General features: G+C 39.0%; 1 protein-coding gene across 1 annotated transcript in view; it reads right to left on the bottom strand.

Moving 5' to 3' along the window:
• The window catches only part of Dnajc3 (DnaJ heat shock protein family (Hsp40) member C3), a 37,997-nt gene that overhangs the window by 7,677 nt on the left and 7,773 nt on the right, over positions 1-22,547 (bottom strand). The window contains exons 2-9 of the mRNA XM_042682697.1: positions 19,114-19,224; positions 16,158-16,282; positions 13,677-13,751; positions 11,130-11,282; positions 9,007-9,188; positions 8,081-8,200; positions 4,298-4,403; positions 4,090-4,210 (exon numbers count right to left, since the gene is read on the bottom strand). Coding sequence (XP_042538631.1) covers positions 4,090-4,210; positions 4,298-4,403; positions 8,081-8,200; positions 9,007-9,188; positions 11,130-11,282; positions 13,677-13,751; positions 16,158-16,282; positions 19,114-19,224 — 993 coding nt within the window. The remainder of the gene's footprint in view (positions 1-4,089; positions 4,211-4,297; positions 4,404-8,080; positions 8,201-9,006; positions 9,189-11,129; positions 11,283-13,676; positions 13,752-16,157; positions 16,283-19,113; positions 19,225-22,547) is intronic.

Genomic DNA, 22,547 nt, shown 5'->3' with positions numbered 1-22,547 from the left:
TGCCCACCTCCCACGTTTATTTCTCCCTCAAGGTATCTTAGTACCATCAGTTTCAATGAGTGCAGAGCAATTCTTACCACTAAGACTGGGAAAGAACAAATGGTCTGATATGAAGGAAGGGAAGTTAGAAAGGGAACAGAAGAAAATGTCAAAATGTCAAAATGACTATGTCATATACCAGTTTCAATAAAAAGCAAGTCTAATATGAAAAGAGTCGGATAACATTCCATAGGCATGTTTTAGAGTATTTTAAGTATTTAAAAAGTAAAAGACATCTTGATTTCTACTACTAGAATCAACTCAGCTGGCCTGAGACTCATCATTAGAAGACCTATATCAATGATAAGATGGCCTGGCTGGTAGCTGGAAATTAGATCTCAGGAACATTTCCAACACTCCTTGGTAAGAATGGCTCATTGGAACAATGACTTATGCTAAATATCCATCTGAGAGTCTGGAATTTGGGTACGGGCTAGGAGGAAATTGCCAGAAAAGCCCTGGGTCCTGGGTTGTACAATATAGAATGTTTGTCCTGGGTGGCTTCAAAGGGAGAAGTCTAGAATCTTCCACGCTAACCAGGTGCACCTTTGCACCTCACAGGAATAAGTCCAGCCCTGATGGGAACAAGCACATGCAGAGACTGGTGTGTCCTAGCAAATCTGGAGAGCATGGAACCAACATAGAGTTTTCTCAACACTGTCCTTTAACAGACAAGTAATAGATGGTTTAAATTTTAGCCTTTATGGAAATTCATTTCACTGTAGGAAAAAGGCATCACTGGATAACATGTTTGAGCATTTCAATAGCTAACATGGAAAATGTGTGAAAATGTACAGATAGAATTAGACTAACAAATTATCATTACCCTGCACTGTACTGAAAAGTGAACAAACACCACATTTGGCAGAGGCCAGTGGGGAACTCTCCCAGAGATTACCCTAACAATTTAATTCCCACCTCAAGTCCTTAATACTAAATATAGGATAGGATATATATTACCGCTACACAACCCATTAGGGTCATCATAAAATATGCTTTCTAACTTTGTATATAAACAGAAGGCCATAAATTTTACTGAGGTTTAAGTTCACAGCACTTAGGAAGGAAATACACTTTTAAAGTGTAAAATGAAATGCTTCAGCTTCAATATATGCATTTTTGCTACCTCTGCCATCTCTTCATTTAAAACTCTTCAGTCTTAGCTGGGCACTAGTACCTCATATCTATATTCCAAGCTACTCAGAAGGCTGAAATCTGAAGATCGTGGTTCGACTCTTGCCCAGGCAGGAAAGTTTGTTAGATTCCTTTTTTTTTTTTTTTTTTTTTTGGGGGGGGGGGGGGTCGGTCATGGGCTTGAACTCTGGGCCTCAGCACTGTCCCTCACTCTTCAGCTCAAGGCGAGCGCTCTACCGCTTGAGCCACAGCACCACGTCCGGTTTTGTGGTAGTTTATTGGAGATAAGAGTTTCACGGACTTTCCTGCCTAGGCTGGCTTTGAACTGCGATCCAGATTTCAGCCTCCTGAGTAGCTAGGATTACAGGCATGAGCCACCAGGCGCCCAGCAGATTCCTTTTTTTGTCAGTCATGGGGCTTGAACTCTGGGCCTGAGTGCTGTCCCTCAGCTCTTCAGCTCAAGGCAAACACTCTACCACTACTTGAACCACAGTGCTACTTCTGGTTTTCTGGTAGTTAATTAGAGATAACAGTCTCATGGACTTTCCTGCCCCAGCTGGCTTTGAACTGCAATCCTCAGATCTCAGCCTCCTGAGTAGCTAGGTTTACAGGCATGGGCCACCAGCCCAATAAGCTACTCAGAAAAAGCCAGAAGTTTTTTTTCAAGTGGTAGAGCACTAGCCTTGATCATAAAGAGGCTGAAGGACAGTACCCAAGCCAGAGTTTAAGCCCCAGGGCTTGCAAAAAAAAAAAAGTGTTGACAACACTAATGTCTTGAAGTGTTTTGGATTTAAGTCTTTCACCATTTTGAGTTAGTTGTTGTGTATGGTAAGAGAAAGAGATCTAGTTTCTTATGCATATATAGACATACCTATAAATATGCCTAAGCTTTAGATATAGTATATAGATAGATATCCAATTTTGCCTGAACTGTTCAGTTCCAAAAGAGAACAGGATAACTACAAAATATACAGGAAAAAAATGTGAATCACAAAGTGCATTGTCTAGCCATACCATACTTCACATAAAAAAGGTACAGATGATTTTAAATATAGAGACACTAGGAAATTTTCCCAGCCTGTCTTCAAGCTTACTGTTTGGATGAACTTGCCAAGACAGCTGGACTATGGGAGGGACCACACACTCTGAATCTTATACTGAACTGAGACTAACACAAAGCAGAGAGCTAGAGTGACAAAGAAAAGTATGTTCCCTGACACTGCAGAAAGGATATGGCTTACAAAAAAATTGGAGAAGAAAAAGGAGAGAAGATGGGAAAAACAACAGCACTGATAAGCCCAGTAATAGTACAAAGGCAAATCCTTCATAGAAGGGAATTTTCCTAGGTATTATGTGATGGGAAAACAGTGAGGAAGAGGAAACAATGGCTCTTGCCCCCAATAAAGATAAACTATACAAATAACCAAGAACAAAAATACCAACTCCTAGAATATCAGAATGCTACGCAAAGCAATACAGTGCAAGCGGCAAAAAGATCTCAGCAAAACAAATGACAAAACTTAACCCAAATAAGTGTCATATTAACAAATGTAAATGTGCTTATTAACTTACCTACTTAAAAGAATTATTAACTCACCTACTTAAAAGCAAAACTCAACTCTATGCAAGACACACCCGAAGCAAAGCAAGAAGAGTACAAAATAAAAGTATGGCCAAATCTTTGAAAAGCAATTGGAAATGAAGTACAGTTGAAGTACATTAGGCCACATCAAGTAGAGGAAAATGAAAGACTAGAAAAGAAAAGCCACACTATAAAGCAGACTTGACTGATATGCCAAATTCTAGCCTACAAACTAGAGGAAATGTGCTTTGCAAGTTCCAAGGGGAGACTCATGGACACTTTAGGTAAAACAACAGTTAATAAGCCGGGCACTGGCTCCCCTCCCTACTGGGGAGGCTTTGTACCTGAAGCCAACCCAAGCAGAAAAGTTCACAAGACTCCTTCTCAACCCACAACCAGGCCTACTGGCATGCACTGCCATCCTAGGCTTTGTCAGACGCTCAAGTAAGGCCAGCCCAGGCAAAATGTCAGCAAGACGCAAACTGACGAAAAAAGAGAAAGTTTACAAAAATGACAAGAAGCATTATTCCCCACGCTCTTTGAAGTATCTCAAGAACACCAAAAAAGTAAATGAGTACACTTGAAGGACTTTATATACATATATGAAAACAGACCAATGAAAAGCTGTTGAAATTTAAGAAGGGGGAGAGAAGGGAAGTAGAGAGAACAAGTGTGATTAGGGTACATTACATGCCTGATGGAAATGCTACAATGAACCCCTTTGTATATGTAATTTACGCTAATAAAATACAAAAACAGCCAGGCCCCAGTAACTCATGCCTGTAATCCAAAGCTACTCAAGAGTCTGAGATCTGAGCAAGAAAATCTGTGAGACTCTTATCTCCACCAGAAACCAGAAGAGGCACTGTGGCTCAAGTGGTAGAGCGCTAACCTTGAGCTGAGGGACAACGCTCAGGCCCAGAGTTGAAGCCCCAAGATTGACAAAAGAAGGGAGGGAGGGAGGGAGGGAGGGAGGGAGGGAGGGAGGGAGGGAGGGAGGGAGGGAGGGAGGGAGGGAAGAGAAAGAAAGAAAAGAAAAGAAAAGAAAGAAAGAAAGCCTTCTAAATAATTGACCCTTACCCTAATTAACAGTTTGCCATACATAAAATGCTGGGTTAAGTCATTTTTACTCAGAGTTTCTTACATTATAATACTTTTCTAGACTCATACCACCTTGGTGGTTACAATGAATCCAAGACAAAGACATAATGAAGTTTTTTTTCCAAAGAAGACAGAACTAACCCAGGAGTGCAGTTAGAGAAAGCCAGGGATAAGAGCTGTGTGCATACTTAGGCTGTAGTGCCTAGGTCTGTCTTACTTCAGTGCTTCTTTACCTTCATCATACATCTCTTCAATTAAGTAGGCCTCTGCTCGGTCTTTCAGGGCATCCACATTGTCGGGTTCCATCTGTAACACTTCAGAACATACTCGAATGGCCTCGACAGGCTTTTCGTCCTAGGCGTGAGTGTGAGAAGAGAATAGGTGGCAGTTATTCCCACATATTAATTATTTTCACTTCTGGGTACAAGTCTCAATTGTTACCTTAGAAAAGCAGTGGCAAATCCTTTCTTTTGAACGAATTGTATATTCAGCAACACTGGGCTCTGTTTTCATGACAGATTCATACTTGCTAGCGGCATCCATGTATCTATTAATGAGTGAAACATGATGAGGAACAATTCTGAAATTCGTATTTCCACAGCTGTAGAAATGACCCTCTTCCTTCACTATGTGTCACTTCATCAAGTGAGCTGAATGAGCACCTGCTTTCAAATTCTGCTCTGCCTTAATCCAGAGCAGCATGGTCAGAACTCTCAGAGGTAGAACAGAAAACACTTGGCCATGGGGCTGGGAAGGTGGCTCAGTGGTAGAGCACTCGTCTTGCATGCATGAGGCCCTGGGTTCAATTCCTCAGCACCACATAAGCAGAAAAAAAAAAAGCCAGAAGTGGTGCTGTGGCTCAAGTGGTAGAGCACTATCCTTGAGCTGAAGAGCTGAGGGACAGCGCCCAGGCCCAGAGTTCAGGCCCCACAACCGGACCAAAAAAAAAGAAAAGAAAAGAAAACACTTGGCCACAGAAGGTGAACACAGACACACTGAAACATGCCTTTGAGAAGAGTCAATGCAGTGTGCAGTGCTTGATGGAACATCATTGAGTAAAGAACCTAGCTCCCATCCCACCACTGGGCATTTTCAACAAAACATCATTTTATTTCCTGGTTACCACACATTTTCATGAAAGTAACAGATCTCCACTACTGTACATAATATAGGTCAGTATTAACAACTAAGTGCAATGTAATTCCTTATAGGAAGAGCCAGCTTAAATTCCCAACTTCTGAAATCGGCAAAGCTACTGCAGCATTTTCTTTAAATGGGTACCAGTCTTGCTACATACAGTGTTAAACAATGGCAAAATAAAAATATTCATAAGCCATTGTAGCATATTATTCCAAAAATGTAGCAGTCTTCACATTTAAATGTTGATATATTTAAAACACAGTTTCAAGAGAACATTTAGGCCAGCTGCCAGTGGCTCATGCCTAGCATGTGATACTAGCTACTCAGAAGGTTGAGATCTGAGAATCATGGTTTGAAGCCAGCCTGGGCAAAGAAGTCTGTGACAGACACTCTCTTTAATCTCCAATAAACTACTCAGAAAAAGCCAGATGTGGTACTGTAGACCTAGTGGTAAAGCACTAGCCTTGAGCAAAAGAAACTCAGGGACAGTGTCCAGGCCCTGAGTTCAAGCTCCAGGACCAGCACAAAACAAAAAAAAAACGTAAGCCAGCACTGGTGGCTCACGCCTGTAATCTTAGCTACTCAGGAGGCTGAGATTGAGGATCACGGTTCAAAGCCAGCCCAGGCAGGAAAGGAAAATCCATGAAACTCTTATCTCCAATAAACCACTCAGAAAACCAGAAGTGGCACTGTAGCTCAAGTGGTAGACCGCTTGCCTTGAGCTGAAGAGCTGAGGGACAGCACTCAGGCCCAGAGTTCAAGCCCCACAACCAACAAAAAAAAAAAAAAGAAACCAAAAAACATGAATATTGAAAAGAAAGGCTAGCTTCTGGGAAAGGGAAGTATATGAAGCTTTCCCAGTTCTTCCAGCTAAGTGTAACTAAAATCCCTAGACAATTAACAAATCTAGGTTTTAAAGCAAGACCCTACAAAAGAGAGCGAAAGCATACTAGCCAGGGCCCTCAACACATGAGGGTAAACAGGATTTAAGTTCCCTGGGTTTCATTTTTGCTTCATATGTCTCAAACCAGGAGCTAAAGATGCCAGTGATGCAAATACAAAACAAAAACCCAGCATAAGTCTGCCCTCCATGTCCAGAGGACCTGGGGATGATGGTGTAAAAACCAGAAAACTATTAGACAATAAAAGTTGTGGTCTAGTCTACTACTATTCAGTCATTCCTTCACCGTCAATACACTTTGTTTGTGGTAGGGCTGAGCAAGATTCCTACAACCCTTACAGTGGCATCAGAGATGGCTAAGGGGAAGCCAGACCTGGGTGCCAGGCTTACATCTGTAATTCTAGCTTCCTGAGTCTGTGATCTGAAGGATCATGATTCAAAGCCAGCCTGAGCAGAAATGTCACAAACTCTAAAATAGCCAGGAAAAATCAAGGCTGGAAGCATGGGTTATGTGGAAGAAAGCCAGCCAAGCAAGAAAGCCAAACAAGAACAAGAAGCTCAACCTGTTCTAACACACACACACACACACACACACACACACACACACACACACACACACACACACACACACACACACACACACACACACACACACACACACACACACACACACACACACACACACACAGATAGGTTTTAGGTTGGTAATATTTTTTTCCCTTAAATATCAACGAGACAAAAAAAAAATTCTACTTCATCTAACAGTATTAAGGAGATAGATATTTGCCCTCTCTTCCATTTAAAATGGACCAATGTCAGAATTAGGTGGTAGAAACTTTTCAGCTCTATTATAATCTATACTTTCTTGACTAAACATTATGTTGTACACAAACCTATTCAAGAAGAGACTACAAAGAAGATAAATAGAAAGAAATCCATACCAAGAAACATTGCAATTAAATTTCTGAATAAAGAGAAAAGGAAAAAAAATCCAGGAAATAAGAAAATGACTTTATCTTTATGGGGAAAACCCATCAAAATGACAAGGGACTTTTTTTTTAGGGGGGGAGTCCGGTCGTGGGCCTAAACTCTGGGTCTGGGCGCTGTCCCTCAGCTCTTCAGCCCAAGGCTAGCACTCTACCACTTGAACCACAGCGCCACTTCCGGCTTTTTTTTCCTGCTCATGTGGTGCTGAGGAATCGAACCCAGGGCCTCATGCATGCAAGGCAAGCACTCTACCACTGAGTCACCTTCCCAGCCCCACCAAGGGACTTTTTTATCAGCAACTATGGAAGACAAAAATTAGTGGCCCAAAATGTATCAGGTACTGAGGGAAAGATCTGTTAATCCAGAATCCAATATCCAGATAAAATCTCTAGAAAAACTAGAAAAGTCACCCACTCTAACGGAAGTTCTTTACTGTTGTTAGTAGTACAGCCCATGCTCAGCTTAAGTGTGCTTCTCTCTTTTCTTTTTTTTTTTTTTTTTTTTTGGTAAGTCACGGGTGCTGTCCCTCAGCTCTTCAGCTTAAGGCTAGCACTCTACCACTTGAGCTACAGCACCATTTCCAGTGGTTTAATGGCAATTAGAGTCTCACAGACTTTCCTGCCCCGGCTAGCTCTTCAGATCTCTGCCTCCTGAGTAGCTAAGATTACAAGTATGAGCCACCATTGCCGGGCGTGCTTCTCTGTCTACTCCTGGCCATTCTGGACTGTATTAAAATGCCCTGCTTTGGTACTCTCATAACAATAAGTGTGTGTGTGTGTGTGTGTGCGTGTGTGTGTGTGTGTGTGTGTGTGCGCGTGTGCGTGCATGTGTGTGTGTGTGTGTGTGTGTTTGTGTGTATACTGGAGGGGGGAGGTTATGTCTTTCCCACATTAAGTTACAAAATTTTTAAGATTAAAAACTATAGTCAAATGCATGTCTGTAACCTCATAGTTGAGTGCTTGAAACACGAGACAAAAAAAAAACATAATATCAATCTTCAGGTAAGGATTCACAGTTACTGTTAGTTATAATCTGCCATATTGAAGCAAAGTATAATCCTAGTATTTTTGCTAAGGCCTAGTGCCATCTAGACTTTCCCACTCTCAAAGACCAGATGATAAATAAGCAGTAGTTCATTTGTGCCAAAACCAGACATACAAGGAAAGGCCATATGGTTGGGAAAAGAATATTCTTACCTGCCATCTCTAATGAGCTCTTCAGCTGACCCAATCAGTTTATTAAGTTTCTTTACTTGCTTATAATGTGCAAAACACCTTTTGTGATCCTGATCAAGTTTAAGACATTCCCGAACTTCACTGTTCATATAAATAAAGAAAATACTCCAGTCAAAATAAACAATTAGTTCCCATGTTAAAGAAATTATGATAACAGTATTAAGACATACTAATTTCACAATTCATTATATTCACTAATTCAAATTAAAATGACATCCAGAGCTCTAAATACCTCCCCTTTGTTTCTATAAAATAGTCTTCACATTTATTTAAATAAGCTTATTTTATGAAAATAAACTACATGAAACTAGAATAACTTATAGGTAACAAAATATATAAGTTGAAATAACATATGAAAACAACTTTAATCATAAAATGTTATTTTTTTTATTTTTTAGTGTGAAAATACTGTACAGAGGGGTTACAATTACATGGGCAAGGTAATGAGTACATTTCTTATCAAGCATTGTTGCCTCCTCCTTAGTTTCCCCTTCCCATCCCTTCCTATCTCCCCCCCCCTTAATCATAAAATGTTATTAATGTAATGAAAACTTATGAGATTATCTTACTGTTATAAGGTAATGATCAGCTGGGTGCTGGTGGCTCACGCCTGTAATCCTAGCTACTTAGGAGGCTGAGATCTAAGGATCATAGTTTGAAGCCAGCCAAGGTAGAAAAGTCTGTGACACTCTTATATCCAAAAAACTACTTAGAAAAAGCCAGAAGTGGCACTGTGGCTCAAGTGGTAGGTGCTAGCCTTGAATACAAAGAGGCTCAGGAGAGTGCCCAGTTCCTGAGTTCAAACCCTAGCACTGGCAAAAACAAAAAGACATAAAGAAAAAGACTATGATCAGATACCAAATAATGACCAGATCAGCAGAACTGACCTGAGGGAAAGTTCGTGGTCTCCTAGTTGGTAGTACAGTGTGCTGATCTTATAAAATGCCTCAGTATTATCATTCTTCAGTTTGGATGCAGCTTTTAAGTCACTTATAGCCTTTCTAGGTTCCCCTTCTTGTATAAAACATTCAGCTCGAAGTTCACGTAATTCTGCATCCCAAACACAAACCTTGAGAAACAAAAGAACTAACCTTTAAGAAACAATGAAGTATGCATATTCATTCTTGCAGCCACATATTTTATCTGCATATTTATTAACATAAAACATCCTCAATTAATGTCATGACTTCTATTTTAAGTGTGACAAAAACAACGTAATAATTTCTCCAAGGGTAACTTAAGGAAGATCTAAAACAGCCTTTTTCCTTCCTCTATGATTATATAATTCTAAAATTCCAAATATAAGCAAACATAGTTTTGTTATTAGAGGGCTGTTCCCACTAATGCATGTTTTAAAAGAATATTCTATGATCAGAGTTTTAGATTCAACCAACCATTCTAATTTCTATTCAGAAAAAAGACAGGTTGTAAATTAGCAAAATACTTTTATTCTACTGATAAATAAAATTCTCTTTTGTAAAATGTTACATCTTTGAAGTTAAACCCTCTTATCAAAAAACAAATGGAAACCTGGTACCAGTGGCTCACACCTGTAATTCTAACTACTCAGGAGACTGAGATCTGAGGATCACAGTTCAAATCCGGCCTGGGTAAGAAGTCTATGAGACTTCTATCTCCAATTAACCACCAGAAAATCAGAAGTGGTGCTGTGGATCAAGTGGTAGAATGGGAGCCTTGAGCTGAAGAGCTGAGGGACAGTGCCCACGCCCAGAGTTCAAGCCCCAGACTTGGGGGAAAGAGGGGTAGGAGTGGGAGGTGTCACTGGTGGCTCATGCTAGTAATCCTTGATGTGCAGGAGGTTAAGATCTGAGGTTGAGGTTCAAAGCCATGGCAGAAAAGTACAGGAGACTCTTATCTCTAATTAAGAACCCAAGAATGAATGAATGAATGAATGAATAAATACATGCCAGAAGTAAGAGCTGTGGCTCAAGTGACACAGTAGTCCTGAGCAAAAAAAGGGTCAGGCACAGCACCCAATCCTGACTCCCAGACCAGGACCAAAATAAAAAAAGGAGAAACATGGAAGATGAGTATTACTTGTTTCTATATTGTCAGATGTCTGTAAGATTCACTAAACATTCTCATGCTCTATAAAATAAAGACCCAAATAAAATAAAAACCCAAAGTTTGCTAGTAATACCCATTGACGTATCTTTACATATTTTTTCCGAGTGCTCTGAAGTTATGCCAGTTTTTCACCTATATGAATAAATATCATGAATAATATGCTAGGTCAAAATGAACTCTTTTAACTAGTGGAAGGTAAAAATTATTCTGTACTTCTTTAATAAAGTATTAACAAAGGGCTGGGGATGTGGCTCAATTGGTAGAGCACCTGCCAATAAGCACAAGATCCTGAGTTCAAAACCCAAGCACCACCACCAACAAAAAGAATTAACAAAGTAATTTAGTACAATATCAATTCTACCACAGGCCACATCATAAAAATTTCAAATAAATGCCCAAGCTAAACACAAGTTGCTGCTAGGATTAAGTGAAACAGTACAAAGTGCTATGAAGATAACAAGTATGAATTCTGACTGTTTCCCTTCCTGCTGAAATTATTTATCATTAAATCCTAAACTTGTTTCCCACCAACACTCCTTTGTGTCTTCTCTCCTAGGAACTTGTCACTATAAACACTCCACTTTCCTTCCAAACATTATTTTGCCTATTTCTTCAGTCAATTCTTTCATCTTTTACTTTGTTATCAAGCCATGAATTTACTTCACTTAAATACAAACTTCAACCAAAATAGCAAAGCAAGCAATAAAAACATGAATTCCACATTATATTCAAAACACTTACTGAAAAAAAATTTGTTGCAAATCTTGTTCTTCTGTACAAAAATAATCTTTAAGCTCAAAGATCAACTCAATTTTATCCTGTGTAGGTTCTTTGTAGTATACAAGCATGTCAAAGTATATAAGTGTGCCTCAGAATGCAAAGTAGCATCAGTCTTGCCAGCTGTAGTGTGTAAGACACTTACCTCTAAAATCTTATCAAGGAAGGTTATAGCAGCAGTATAATCTGCATTCTCGAAAGCATCAAGTGCTTGTGAGCGCAAACGTTGCATTTCATCAGATTTCATAAGCTGAGACTGAGCTTCCTTTTCTTCATTTTCAGTTGGATTGGATTTGAGCTATATACATATAACAGAAGCAGCAGTTTATCTCTTGCTATGCACAAACCTCTAACCAAATACTGAACAACTAACCAGGTACAGAGGACCCAGTGACCCCTTGGCCAGCTTCCTTACCCCATAAGCTGTGAGATAATAGAAAGGTGTGGCTGTTAGCAGCTAATCTGATAACTAAGATGACTAAGGCAGTAACAGAAGGTGAAAGTTTCACCCTTTTTCAGTGGCCAACTTACAAATATTTACACAGATTATAGTGTGTTTTTAAAAATTAACATCCAAATTCTGAATTAATCACTTAGGTATAAGTCATATGCATTCTCTTGGACAACAAAGTAAAGATAATAGTACTTACACCCTGCAGAGTAGTCCTGGAGAGATTAAAAGAGTATTCTACATAAAACATAGAGGAAGTACTCCCAAAGTTTTAGTGGAATTTCTGACTACCTGCTACGGAGGGTTTTTTTGTTGTTTGAGAGGTGCATTCTCTTAGTATTGAACTCTACCCCTATTCCGTTTTCCAATATAACCATAATACATAAATTTGCAGTAAGGACAGAGTGTAAAAGATATAATATATACTTTCAGAAGATGCTCAGTTTATCTCCCTTGGCACTATATAACAGCCAACTTATACTGGACTTAAAAATGGCCAAGCAGCCAGATGCCAGTAGCTTATGCCTGTAATCTTAGCTACTCAGGAGGCTAAGATCTGAGGATCATGGTTCAAAACCATCCCACGCAGGAAAGACTTGAGACTCTAATGTCCAATAAATTACTCAGAAAAAGCCAGGAGTGGTGCTGTGGCTCAAGTGGTAGAATGCTAGCCTTGAGCAAAAAAAGCTCAGAGACAGTGCCTAGGCCCAGCATTTAAGCCCCTGGACTGGCAAAAAAAAAAAAAAGGAGGGGGGCACAAAGGACTTGAAAGGACATTTATATAAAAATGGCAAACAAGTTCAGGTAACAGTGCTCAAACTCAATCATCGGGAAAATGCAAATGAACACAATGAGATGCTATCCTACACTTGTTAGGAAAACTACTGCTATCATTGGAACCTAGAATGTCTCCAAAAGGCCCATTTGTTCAAGGCCATTTAGCTTAATCCTCAGTTTGGTGTTACTGAAATGCACTGGAAACATTTAAGAGGTAAGGGCTCACAGGAGATGTTAGGACTCTGGAGATGTCCTTGAAGGTGACTGTAAGAGGGGAGGGGAGAAGGGAAGGGAAGGGAAGAGGGAGGGAGAGAAACAAACAGGAGAACAAATGCTGCCCATGGTAGAGAAAAAAGAACACTGGTGGTAGGTATGTAAATTGCTATCATATTTCTGAAGAGTATGCAGTTTTTTTTTAATTTAAATATAGAACTACCATATGACGTAGTAATCCCTTTCCTAGGTATACATACTATGGAAATGAAATAATCTCCTCATAAAACTATCCGCACTATCATAGTTATTACAGCACTACTATTCATAATAGAGCGAAGGTATAGAGACAACCTGGGTGTCTGCTATAGTCTAGATTGGGAATGTCCCTCAAAGCTGGGGGACATAACTTAAGTTATTTTGGATGCTTCCAGCTGACACATATCTAATCACTAACTATCATGGAAGTTGACTGAGTATTGTACTAAAGATATATTGTATTTGAATTTACATTAACTACAATCAAAATGAAGATGCTTTTTCCACTGATTAGTGGGAACATACATTAGTACAGCCAATATGAAAAACCAGCATGCAGATTCTTCAAAGAACCTTTTTACATAATCTATAACATTCTTCCAACAAATCCAAAGCACTTTACACTCTGTAAGGTAGCCTTAATAGAGGAGACTATAAAACTCAACTCAAATCAAATGAAGTCTCTCATGCCACTAGAGGACATGAAGAATAGCTCAGCTGACATCTCTATTATCATGCAGGACAGAGCAGAATAACTGAACTGAAGTCAGGATCACACAGTGACCAGGTACACTTCATCTGCCAACCATTCATGTGATTCTTTGACATCAGTCACCAAATATTAATTCAGAGAGTGTGATTTTTTTTTTTTTTTTGCCAGTTGTGGGGGCTAAACTCTGGGCCTGGGCGCTGTCCCTCAGCTCTTCAGTTCAAGGCTAGTGCCCTGCCACTTGAGCCACAGCACTACTTCTGGCTTTTTTCTGCTTATGTGGTGCTGAGGAATCGAACCCAGGGCCTCATGCATGCAAGGCAAGCACTCTACCACTGAGCCAACTTCCTAGCCCCAGAAAGTGTGATTCTTATATCCTTAAATTTTCCATTTGACTAGAAAATACAATTACATGTTTTGATACCAAGGCAAAAATAGATCCAATATGTTCCCTCAAAATATACCATTTTCATAGAACCACATAAAAATTAAGCTTAACTTACCACTTTTTTAAAATCATCTTCTGCTTCATCAAGTTTTCCTTGTTTGAGTAATAAATGACCTCTCTGTAATCTTGCCTAGAAAAAAAAGGAGGGGGAAGGTTGAGCTGAGATTGCATTTCTAAATTTTCTGCAAACACAAATTCATTTTTCCATGGCTCAGTTTGACTTGGTATGGTATAAATAACTTCTGGAATCAATGAATGTATATATTTTTTGTTGAAGTATGCTTCCATAGAAATATATTGAAAAATGTATACATTGAAAAAAGTTTAACCACAAAAGAATATTAAATACCTAATAGGCACAGTCATTTTATAAATGGTTGCTAGAGACTAGGGTAAAAATGGGAAGTGACTGCTAATACAGACTTTGGGTCTGTTTCTTTGGAGTGGTTTGAACACGGGGGCCTCACACTTACTACCTATGTATTCAACTACTTGAGCTATTCTACCTGTCTCCTTTCCTGGTGATTACATTCAAGATAGGGTCTAGCTCTATGCCAAGCCAGCTTGAACTGTGATTTTATTTACACTTCCCTTTGTTGTTGGGACAATAGGTGAATGCCACTGCACCCAGTCACTGATCAAAATGAGTCTGAAAATCATTATGCCTGGGCTAGACTTACACCACAATCCCCAGATCTCCACCTCCCAAGTAGCTAGGATTACAGGCTTGAGTCACTGTGCTCAGCTCCAAGGTTTGTTTTGAGAGGGATAAAAATGTCCTGGAACAAGACAGTGGCAATGATCATACAACATAGTACATATACAAATAGCCAATAAGTACTTGAAAATTTTGGATCTGATGGTGTGTCAATTATATCTTAATTTTTAAAACATTTTTTACATCATGGTAACTTTTTCCACTAAAATTAACTTATTACTTGAAACTTTACTTATCAAACCTCCAGAATAGGTTAATTTTTTTAATCCTCAATGTTAAACATTTACTCTAATCAGAATAAAACCTCTATACCCATCTCTCTGATATCCCTTTTCCAATCTTCATAATACTGTCTCTTCTGAGAACGCCATCACTCTAGCAAACATCTTCCAGAAAATAGAAACCACACTGATATTCAAAACTTAAACTTATCTATTATTTTTACAGCACATAAAAATTCCCTAATCTGCTGTTAAATGAATATATGAAAGCAAACTTGCAGCCATTCCAAAAAGCTTATAGCTAATCATAGTCTATGAAAATTGACTACTTCATTTTTGTGAAAGGTTGTGCTTTACTATATAAAGTAATAGATTGAATAAGAACTTGATAGTGGGAATTCCATATAAAAATAATACATTTCAGGGCTGGGAAAGTGGCTCAGTGGTAGAGTGCTTGTCTTGCATGCATGAGACCCTGGGTTCGATTTCTCAACACCACATAGCAGAAAAAAAAAAAAAGCCAGAAGTGGCGCTGTGGCTCAAGTGGTAGAGCGCTAGCCTTGAGCTGAAGAGCTGAGGGACAGCACCCAGGCCCAGAGTTCAGGCCCCACGACTGGACCCCCCCCCCCCCCCAAAAAAAAGAAAAAATAATACCTTTCAAATCAAACACTCCACATCTAATCAAATATCTCAATTCATTTTTTAGTATGGCAGAACATAAACAAGGTAGTCAATCAAATTTCTTTTGAAGCCATCTAACTCATTACCTGCCTGTGAAAACCTCACCTCTGGAACACTGCTAAGGTTTGAATTTGAAATGGGCCCAACAGGTGCCATGTGTTAAAGGCCTGGTTCCAGCCAATGGCACTATTTCTGAAAGTGGTGGGAACTTTAGGGAGTGCCTAGAAGAAGCAGGACTCGGGAAGTATGTCACTGGAGACCCTTCCGGTACTTTTCCTTCTAGTTCCTGTCTGCTTGAAGCGATCAGCCTCCTCCTTCTCCACATGCTCCACACAATGTTCCACTTCACCTGGACCCAGAATCAGAGACAAGCTCTATGGACTGAAATCTCTGAAACCATGATAAAACACTTCATTCCCCCTGCAGTTCAAGTATTCAGTCAGAGTGATAATAAAAATAACAAATACACTCACAAAATGAATTCTCTTGCACACCTGTCACAACCCTCAAAGTGAACTGCCAATCTTCAAAATATAGAAGCATTAGAGTAGAACTTTCTCTGAAACTTGTACATTGGTTCCAGAAGAACCTTTCTAATTCAGTATGATATCCTCACCAAACTACTTCCTAATCAAGCCATTTACTCTTTATTCTTCCTGCTACAGTCTCAGTTGAAGCCTTGAATGCCTGGGTTACAGAGATTCTCCTGACAGCCTTCCAAGTGGGAGTACAGGTAAATTTTGGTAAATTCTGTGACCAGAAATTATAAGGACTTCAAATTTCTCTTCTTTACCACTCAACTCATCAAAGTAGCTTTGCTACTCTTCACCTATGCCTCATACGCCAGACCATTCCATAAGAAAGCAATGACCTCTTTGACGTTCCCTGAAACTGCCCTAAAGTTAGATACACTTACTGCAGTGAAATCCATCTTCAATTCAATCACTTTAGTTAAATCAGGAAGTGCTGCTTTTGATTTACCCATAGCTAAAAATACAGTAGCTCTCCGATAGTACGCAATATAGTTATCAGGGTCACCATCTGAAAATTAAAATAATAAATATTAGTTTTCAATAATTTATTCAAAATCAATCACCTGAAGAATTTTAGTTGCCAATCCTATTGAGGCAACAAGGGTTTGGGATATAAGTCAGTGATTTAGCTTACCTATCATATTCAAAGTCCTAGGTTCAATCCCTATTACCACATTTAAGAAAAGAAAGAAAATTTGTGGAGGGGAAGGGGAAAACAAATCGTTTAAATAGGGATACAGGTGGACCCATTGCAGCAATGAGACATACAAGTCGTTATGTCGAAAACGAACTTTACAATTTTGGTGCGGGGGTGGGGGGAGGATTGGGGGGTTGGGGGGAGGATGGGAAGAAATGGGAAGCGGAAATAAAGGAGGAGGCTACAATGCTTGATAAGAAATGTACTCATTATCTTTCCCATGTAATTGTAACCCCTCTGTACAGTATTTTCACAATTAAAAAAAAAAAAAGAAAGGCACTAAGAAAAAAATGCTTTCATCAAAAGTCATGAAGTCTGGGGTATAGTCAGTGTTACATATAGTACATGCTTCACATACACAAAGCCCTAGGTTCATTCCCTATACCCCCAAAACATACACATATAGTATGTATGTATACATATGTATACATATTTATATACATGTCAGTTGAGGTTACTCCAAAATATCATTACAAATGAATGGGGTCGAATGGAATCATTGCATATGGGTCCAAAAACAATAGTCCTTGAACCAAATCCAAACCACATACTTCAGTTAAGAATGTCTTTTACATGTTTAAAGAAATGTCAAAGAAAGAAAAGAGAAGAGAAAAAGAAAAAGAATAAGGAAACCGCCGGGCGCTGGTGGCTCACGCCTGTAATCCTAGCTACTCAGGAGGCTGAGATCTGAGGATCGCGGTTCAAAGCCAGCCCGGGCAGGCGAGACCTTGAGACTCCTATCTCCAATAAACCACCAGAAAACCGGAAGTGGCACTGTAGCTCAAGTGGTAGAGCGCTCCCCTTGAGCTGAAGAGCTGAGGGACAGCTCCCAGGCCCAGAGTTCAAGCCCCACGACCGACAAAAAAAAAAAAAAAGAATAAGGAAACCACAGGACTAGATGACTGCAAAGCCTAAAAGATTTACTGCTTTCTCTTTAGGGAAGTTTGCAAACCTCTGGTCTAGAATATTAACTCTATTCAACTTTGAACTTTTGTAAATATGTAATTCAGTCTTTCTTTCCAGATGTTTTCTTACACTGTTTAAGAACAGGAACTCTGAGCTGTGTGCAGGTGGCTACCACTTATAATCCTAGCAACTCAGGAGGCTGAGATCTGAGGATCACAGTTCAAAGCTAGCCTGGGCAGGAAAATCTGTAAGACTCTTATCTCCAATTAACCACCAGAAAACCAGAAGTGGCGCTGTGGCTCAAGTAATATAGTGCTAGTCTTGAGCTGAAGAGCTCAGGGACAGCATCCAGGCCCAGAGTTCAAGCAGAAAGAAAAAGAAAGAAAGAAAGAGAAAAAGAAAGAAAGAAAGAAAGAGAAAGAGAGAGAGAGAGAAAGAGAGAGAGAAAGAGAGAAAGAGAAAGAGAGAAAGAGAAAGAGAGAAAGAGAGAGGGGAGGAGGGGGGGGAGGGAGGGAGGGAGGGAGGGGGGGAGGGAGGGAGGGAGGGAGGGAGGGAAGGAGAGAAATTAGGAGAGTAAGTAGTTCAAGGCCAGCCTGGGCAACAAGTCCAGAACAACCCATCTCAACCAACAAAAGCTGGACCCAGTGGCTAATATCTATCATCACAAAATACTCAGAGATAAGTGGGAGAATCCTGGTCAACCCAATATGAAAAATAACTAAACCAAAAAAGGCTGGGGGTAGAGTGCTACCATCACAAGTACGAGAAGGCACACTACATTCAAATCCCAATACCACCATAAAATAGAGAGAAAGAGAACAGCAAACTCAAATCTCCCTTTTTGTTTTCATAAAAACAAATTACTGTAATAATAGGATGGTAATTATTCTAGGAAAATCATTACATATTATTAAAAAACAATAACCCCTTGCCGATCAGGTTTATAACCAGTCACTCTTTTTCTTTTTCTTTTTTTTAATTCCTAACTTGGGACTTGAACTCAGAGCATGGGCAATGTCCCTGAGCTAGCACTTTACCATTTGAGCTACTTCTCCACTTCTGGCTTTTTCTGAGTAGTTTATTGGAGATAACAGGCTCACAGATTTTCCTGGCTGGGCTGGCTTCAAACCAAGAGCCTCAGATCTCAACCTCCTGAGTAGCTAATATTACAGGCATGAGTCACCAGTACTCAGCTAACTCATCACTCTTCACTATCTCAAATCAAGGAGAACCAAACAGATTTTTTAAAAAAAGTCTCTGAGGGAAGTCAATATCAAAACGTTCTGGAATAAAAGATTATGTTATGACTCAAAAAAAACTCTCTAGGCCTTCAGTCTCTATTCAGCCATATTACCTGCACCATGACAGACCAGAAACAGTAATAAAAGTTGACGCTACAAGGCATAAGAAGTAAAAAGAAGCAACCCAAATTATAAGGGGCAGCTGGAATTTGACAAACACTAGATCCAGAAAAATCTGATTACAAAGGCAGAACACTATATAAAAGATTGAGAAAAGTTTTCTATAGAAATTGAGTTATTCTTGATATTTAACAGTAGTAAGCCTCAATTACCTCATCTATACATTCAAGTATTACATTTATTATTAGATTATTAAAGTATTTTAATGTTTGTTTAACATGAACAAGTACTTACTTAAAAAGTTCTCCATAAAAAACGACTACTGATTAGTATTTACTAAAACAGCCACAGAATGGGTTAGTTTATGATACAAACCTACTGCAGCATGAAACTGAGATAAAGCATCAGCTAGTTGTCCAGCTGCAAGTAACTTCTTGCCCAATTCAAGATGTTTCTCAACATCTGCATTTACTCCACATTCAGCACCTAAAAACACATTTTTAAAAATCTGTTAATTTTTGATAAACCAAGATTTAGATCTAAAAAATAAAAAGTTATCTGGCTTAGTCATCTACTAAGATGAGAAAAGTCACAGGAGCTAGAAAAAAATAGAGAAAGTGACAATAAATCACAAACAGCATTTCATTTTAGAGTATAGGCAACCCCCAAACAGATCCACATTCAATCTACCCAATGGAAATACTACAAGTCTACAAAACAAAAGGAAAACTGTCTAACAGTGAGGTTAGAACTGCTTTATTAGGAAAGCCTGCTTGGGCCAGGAATGTGGCTTAGTGGTAAGAGTGCTTGCCTAGCATGCATGAAGCCCTGGATTCAATTCCTCAGTACCACTAAATAGAAAAACCTGGAAGTGGTGCTGTGGTTCAAGTGGTAGAGCGCTAGTTTTAAGCACAGAGAGGCTCAGGGACAGAACCCAGGCCCTGAGTTCAAGCCCCAGGACTGGTCAAAAGAAAAAAAAAGGTAAAAAGAAAAAGAAAACCTGCTATTGTAGGTAAGTACTTAATGAGCAGGCACTAGTGTCTAACCTTGATAAAGGGTTACACAAATATATGCACAGTTATAAAAGTTCAGCAAGTATATACTTAAAAAATTAATGTTTCGTTGCATGTTAATTTAACAGATAAAACTTGGTGAGGTAGATGCTCAAGTATGTGGGGGCATGTATATTGATATTGTTTTCAAATACTTTTATTTATTTTTGTCAGTTGTGGGGCCTGAACTCTGGGCCTGGGTGCTGCTGTCCCTCAACTCTTCAGCTCAAGGCTAGCGCTCTACCACTTGAGCCATAGGGCCACTTCTGGCTTTTTCTGTTTCTGTGGTGCTGAGGAACTGAACCCAGGGCCTCACGCATGCAAGGCAAGCACTCTATCACTGAGACACCTTCCCAGCCCTGAAATACTTTTATTTTCAAAAGAAGGCTTAATATGAAAGATGTAGCAATGAAACCTCCCCCATATAATACAAGCTAATTAAAAAAAAAAATTAACAGAGAAATGTCCCAGTGGATGTGCTTGATAAAAAGTATAATTATAGGGCTGGGAAGGTGGCTCAGTGGTAAAGTGTTTGCCTCCCATGCATAAGGCCCTGGGTTCGATTCTTGAGCACCACATAAACCGGAAGTGGTGCTATGGCTCAAGTGGAAGAGTGCTAGACTTGAGCTGAAGAGCTGAGGGACAGCGCCCAGGCCGAGTTCAAGTCCTGGGACTGGCAAAAAAAAAAAGAAGTATAATTATAGAACATTTAAACAGCAGAATTCAGACAATAGGTATTAGAGTGAGTTCTAAAATTCCTTCAACTTTGTGATACATTCAGTACCATGTTGGAGAAAAACACACTGGAGTGCTACGATGGAAAATATAAAACAGGATGCTAAATACATTATATGCATTTGTCAACTGAAGGCAAGCGAAGGTGCTTAACATAGCTAAATAAAATTTAAAACTTAGTCATGGTCACCATAGTTCCAGTGTTCAATAGTGGCTAGGGGAAAAGAAATAATTTTGTTTACCCTTCATAGCTCTTAACTGGGCCTCTCTGTAATAATAAAACAGATTGACAAGAGGAAAAAAATTATTAACACGTATATAGCCTAAGTAACTCAAAATAATGTAGTGAATTTCTAGGTCTCAAAGAAAGCATATAAACTTTAGGCATAAATACCATCCCTCCATCTGGTATTATATTGCAAAGGGAAGACATTTTGGGGTGGTGTAAACCAGCATGTTGGGTAAGGAAGAAAGAAGAGAATGATGAAAGGTGTGAAGATTATAGAACATTATATACATGGAAACTACCAGAAAAATGCTAAAAAGGGATTAAGAAAGAATAACATAGATGATGTAAATTTGATCAAAGTACATTATATACATATTGTCAATATCACAACGAAACCCTTTGTACAATTAATTTACAGTAATAAAAAAGTTAAATGAAAAATGCCATCATTTAATGAAACCACGAAGAACAGAGAAACCTCCGTTTGGGAAGATGGCCTGGAAGTATTGAAAACAATAAGATGTATGCTTCAATTGCATTTAAGTACATATATGCCATCACACTGATAAGGCTTTTAGAGAAATAGAAGTCCAATATTTTAGCTTGCTCTCTTTGCCATTATGATTTAATCATTAAGGAGTAGATGATATGGGTGATTCTAATAAACAGCTAGAGAAGAAAAAGAAAAACAAGAGGATAAATGATTCTGTGGAGCTATAGCAGTAGAAATAAAAACAAGAGAAAGAAGATTACACATGACTTTTATCACTAGACGTGACAGTCACATGGTGAAAGATTAGGCATCCAGGAAGATAACCAGAGCAACTGAGTACTCACTGCCATTTCAGACACTAAAATCAACTGAATTCATTATTTCACCTAATACAGGAAAAAGCTAACTAAAATTTATCTTGCTACTTATCCTACTCACAAAGTAGTTTTACTAGCTTCCTGTATTCCTAATCTGTAGTCTTACTACAGTAAGTACTTGTTGCACTCCAATAAATAAGTAGAGGGGAATTGTTTCAGGAGAAACTATAGTATACCCATTGATTAATAAATTCCAATATTGTTGAGATTTTGCTATGCTACCTATAACTTAGAGTAGATTGAATTCTTCAAGTTTTCTGTAATATCTGGTTAATGACAATCCAAACTAGTCATCAAATTACTTGTACCTTTCTGTCTTAAAATCTCTAATAATAAAAACTGCTCTCTTCCCAAACAATATTCTGCAAGCTGAAGTTGGATGTGATCTGACTTGAGTGTCAGAAAGATCACCACACAGCTCATGTATGGAGATAACCTTGTGCTTCTGTCTCTAAGCCATTAAGACAGCACTAGACACACTCAAGCTGCAAAAGATGTTTCTAGCCCAACACCTTAGGAAGAACTCTTTTTGACTCATTGTTTTCTAACATTAGAAACTGGTTTACGGTCTGCTCCAATTATTGACTTTTGTTTTTCACTACTTTCTATAAAATTGCTTCTTCAAAGCTACCAAACTCAGTTGTCAGTCATGTGGCTCTTTTCTAGTCTTACACAGAGAACTCCAGTGGAACATATGGTCACAGAATTTTTTTTCTCTTGATGCTCCCTTTTATGTCAATTTAATTTATAACCTACCAAAATAACATGAAAGGGTGGAAGAAAGCCCTACTCTCTCCTCAAGACAGGAAAGAGGAAACATTAACTTTGGCAACCTCAAAATTTAGCATTCTTCAGGGCCCTTATTTGTTTGAGGTATAATTTGAAAACCTCTGAATCATTTAACAGTCTGTTAGAAGGCTGGA

The sequence above is a fragment of the Dipodomys spectabilis genome, unplaced genomic scaffold (assembly GCF_019054845.1).
Source record: "Dipodomys spectabilis isolate Male_0828 unplaced genomic scaffold, ASM1905484v1 ptg000075l, whole genome shotgun sequence".
Taxonomy (NCBI): domain Eukaryota; kingdom Metazoa; phylum Chordata; class Mammalia; order Rodentia; family Heteromyidae; genus Dipodomys; species Dipodomys spectabilis.
This window is presented reverse-complemented; position numbering and strand designations above follow the sequence as displayed.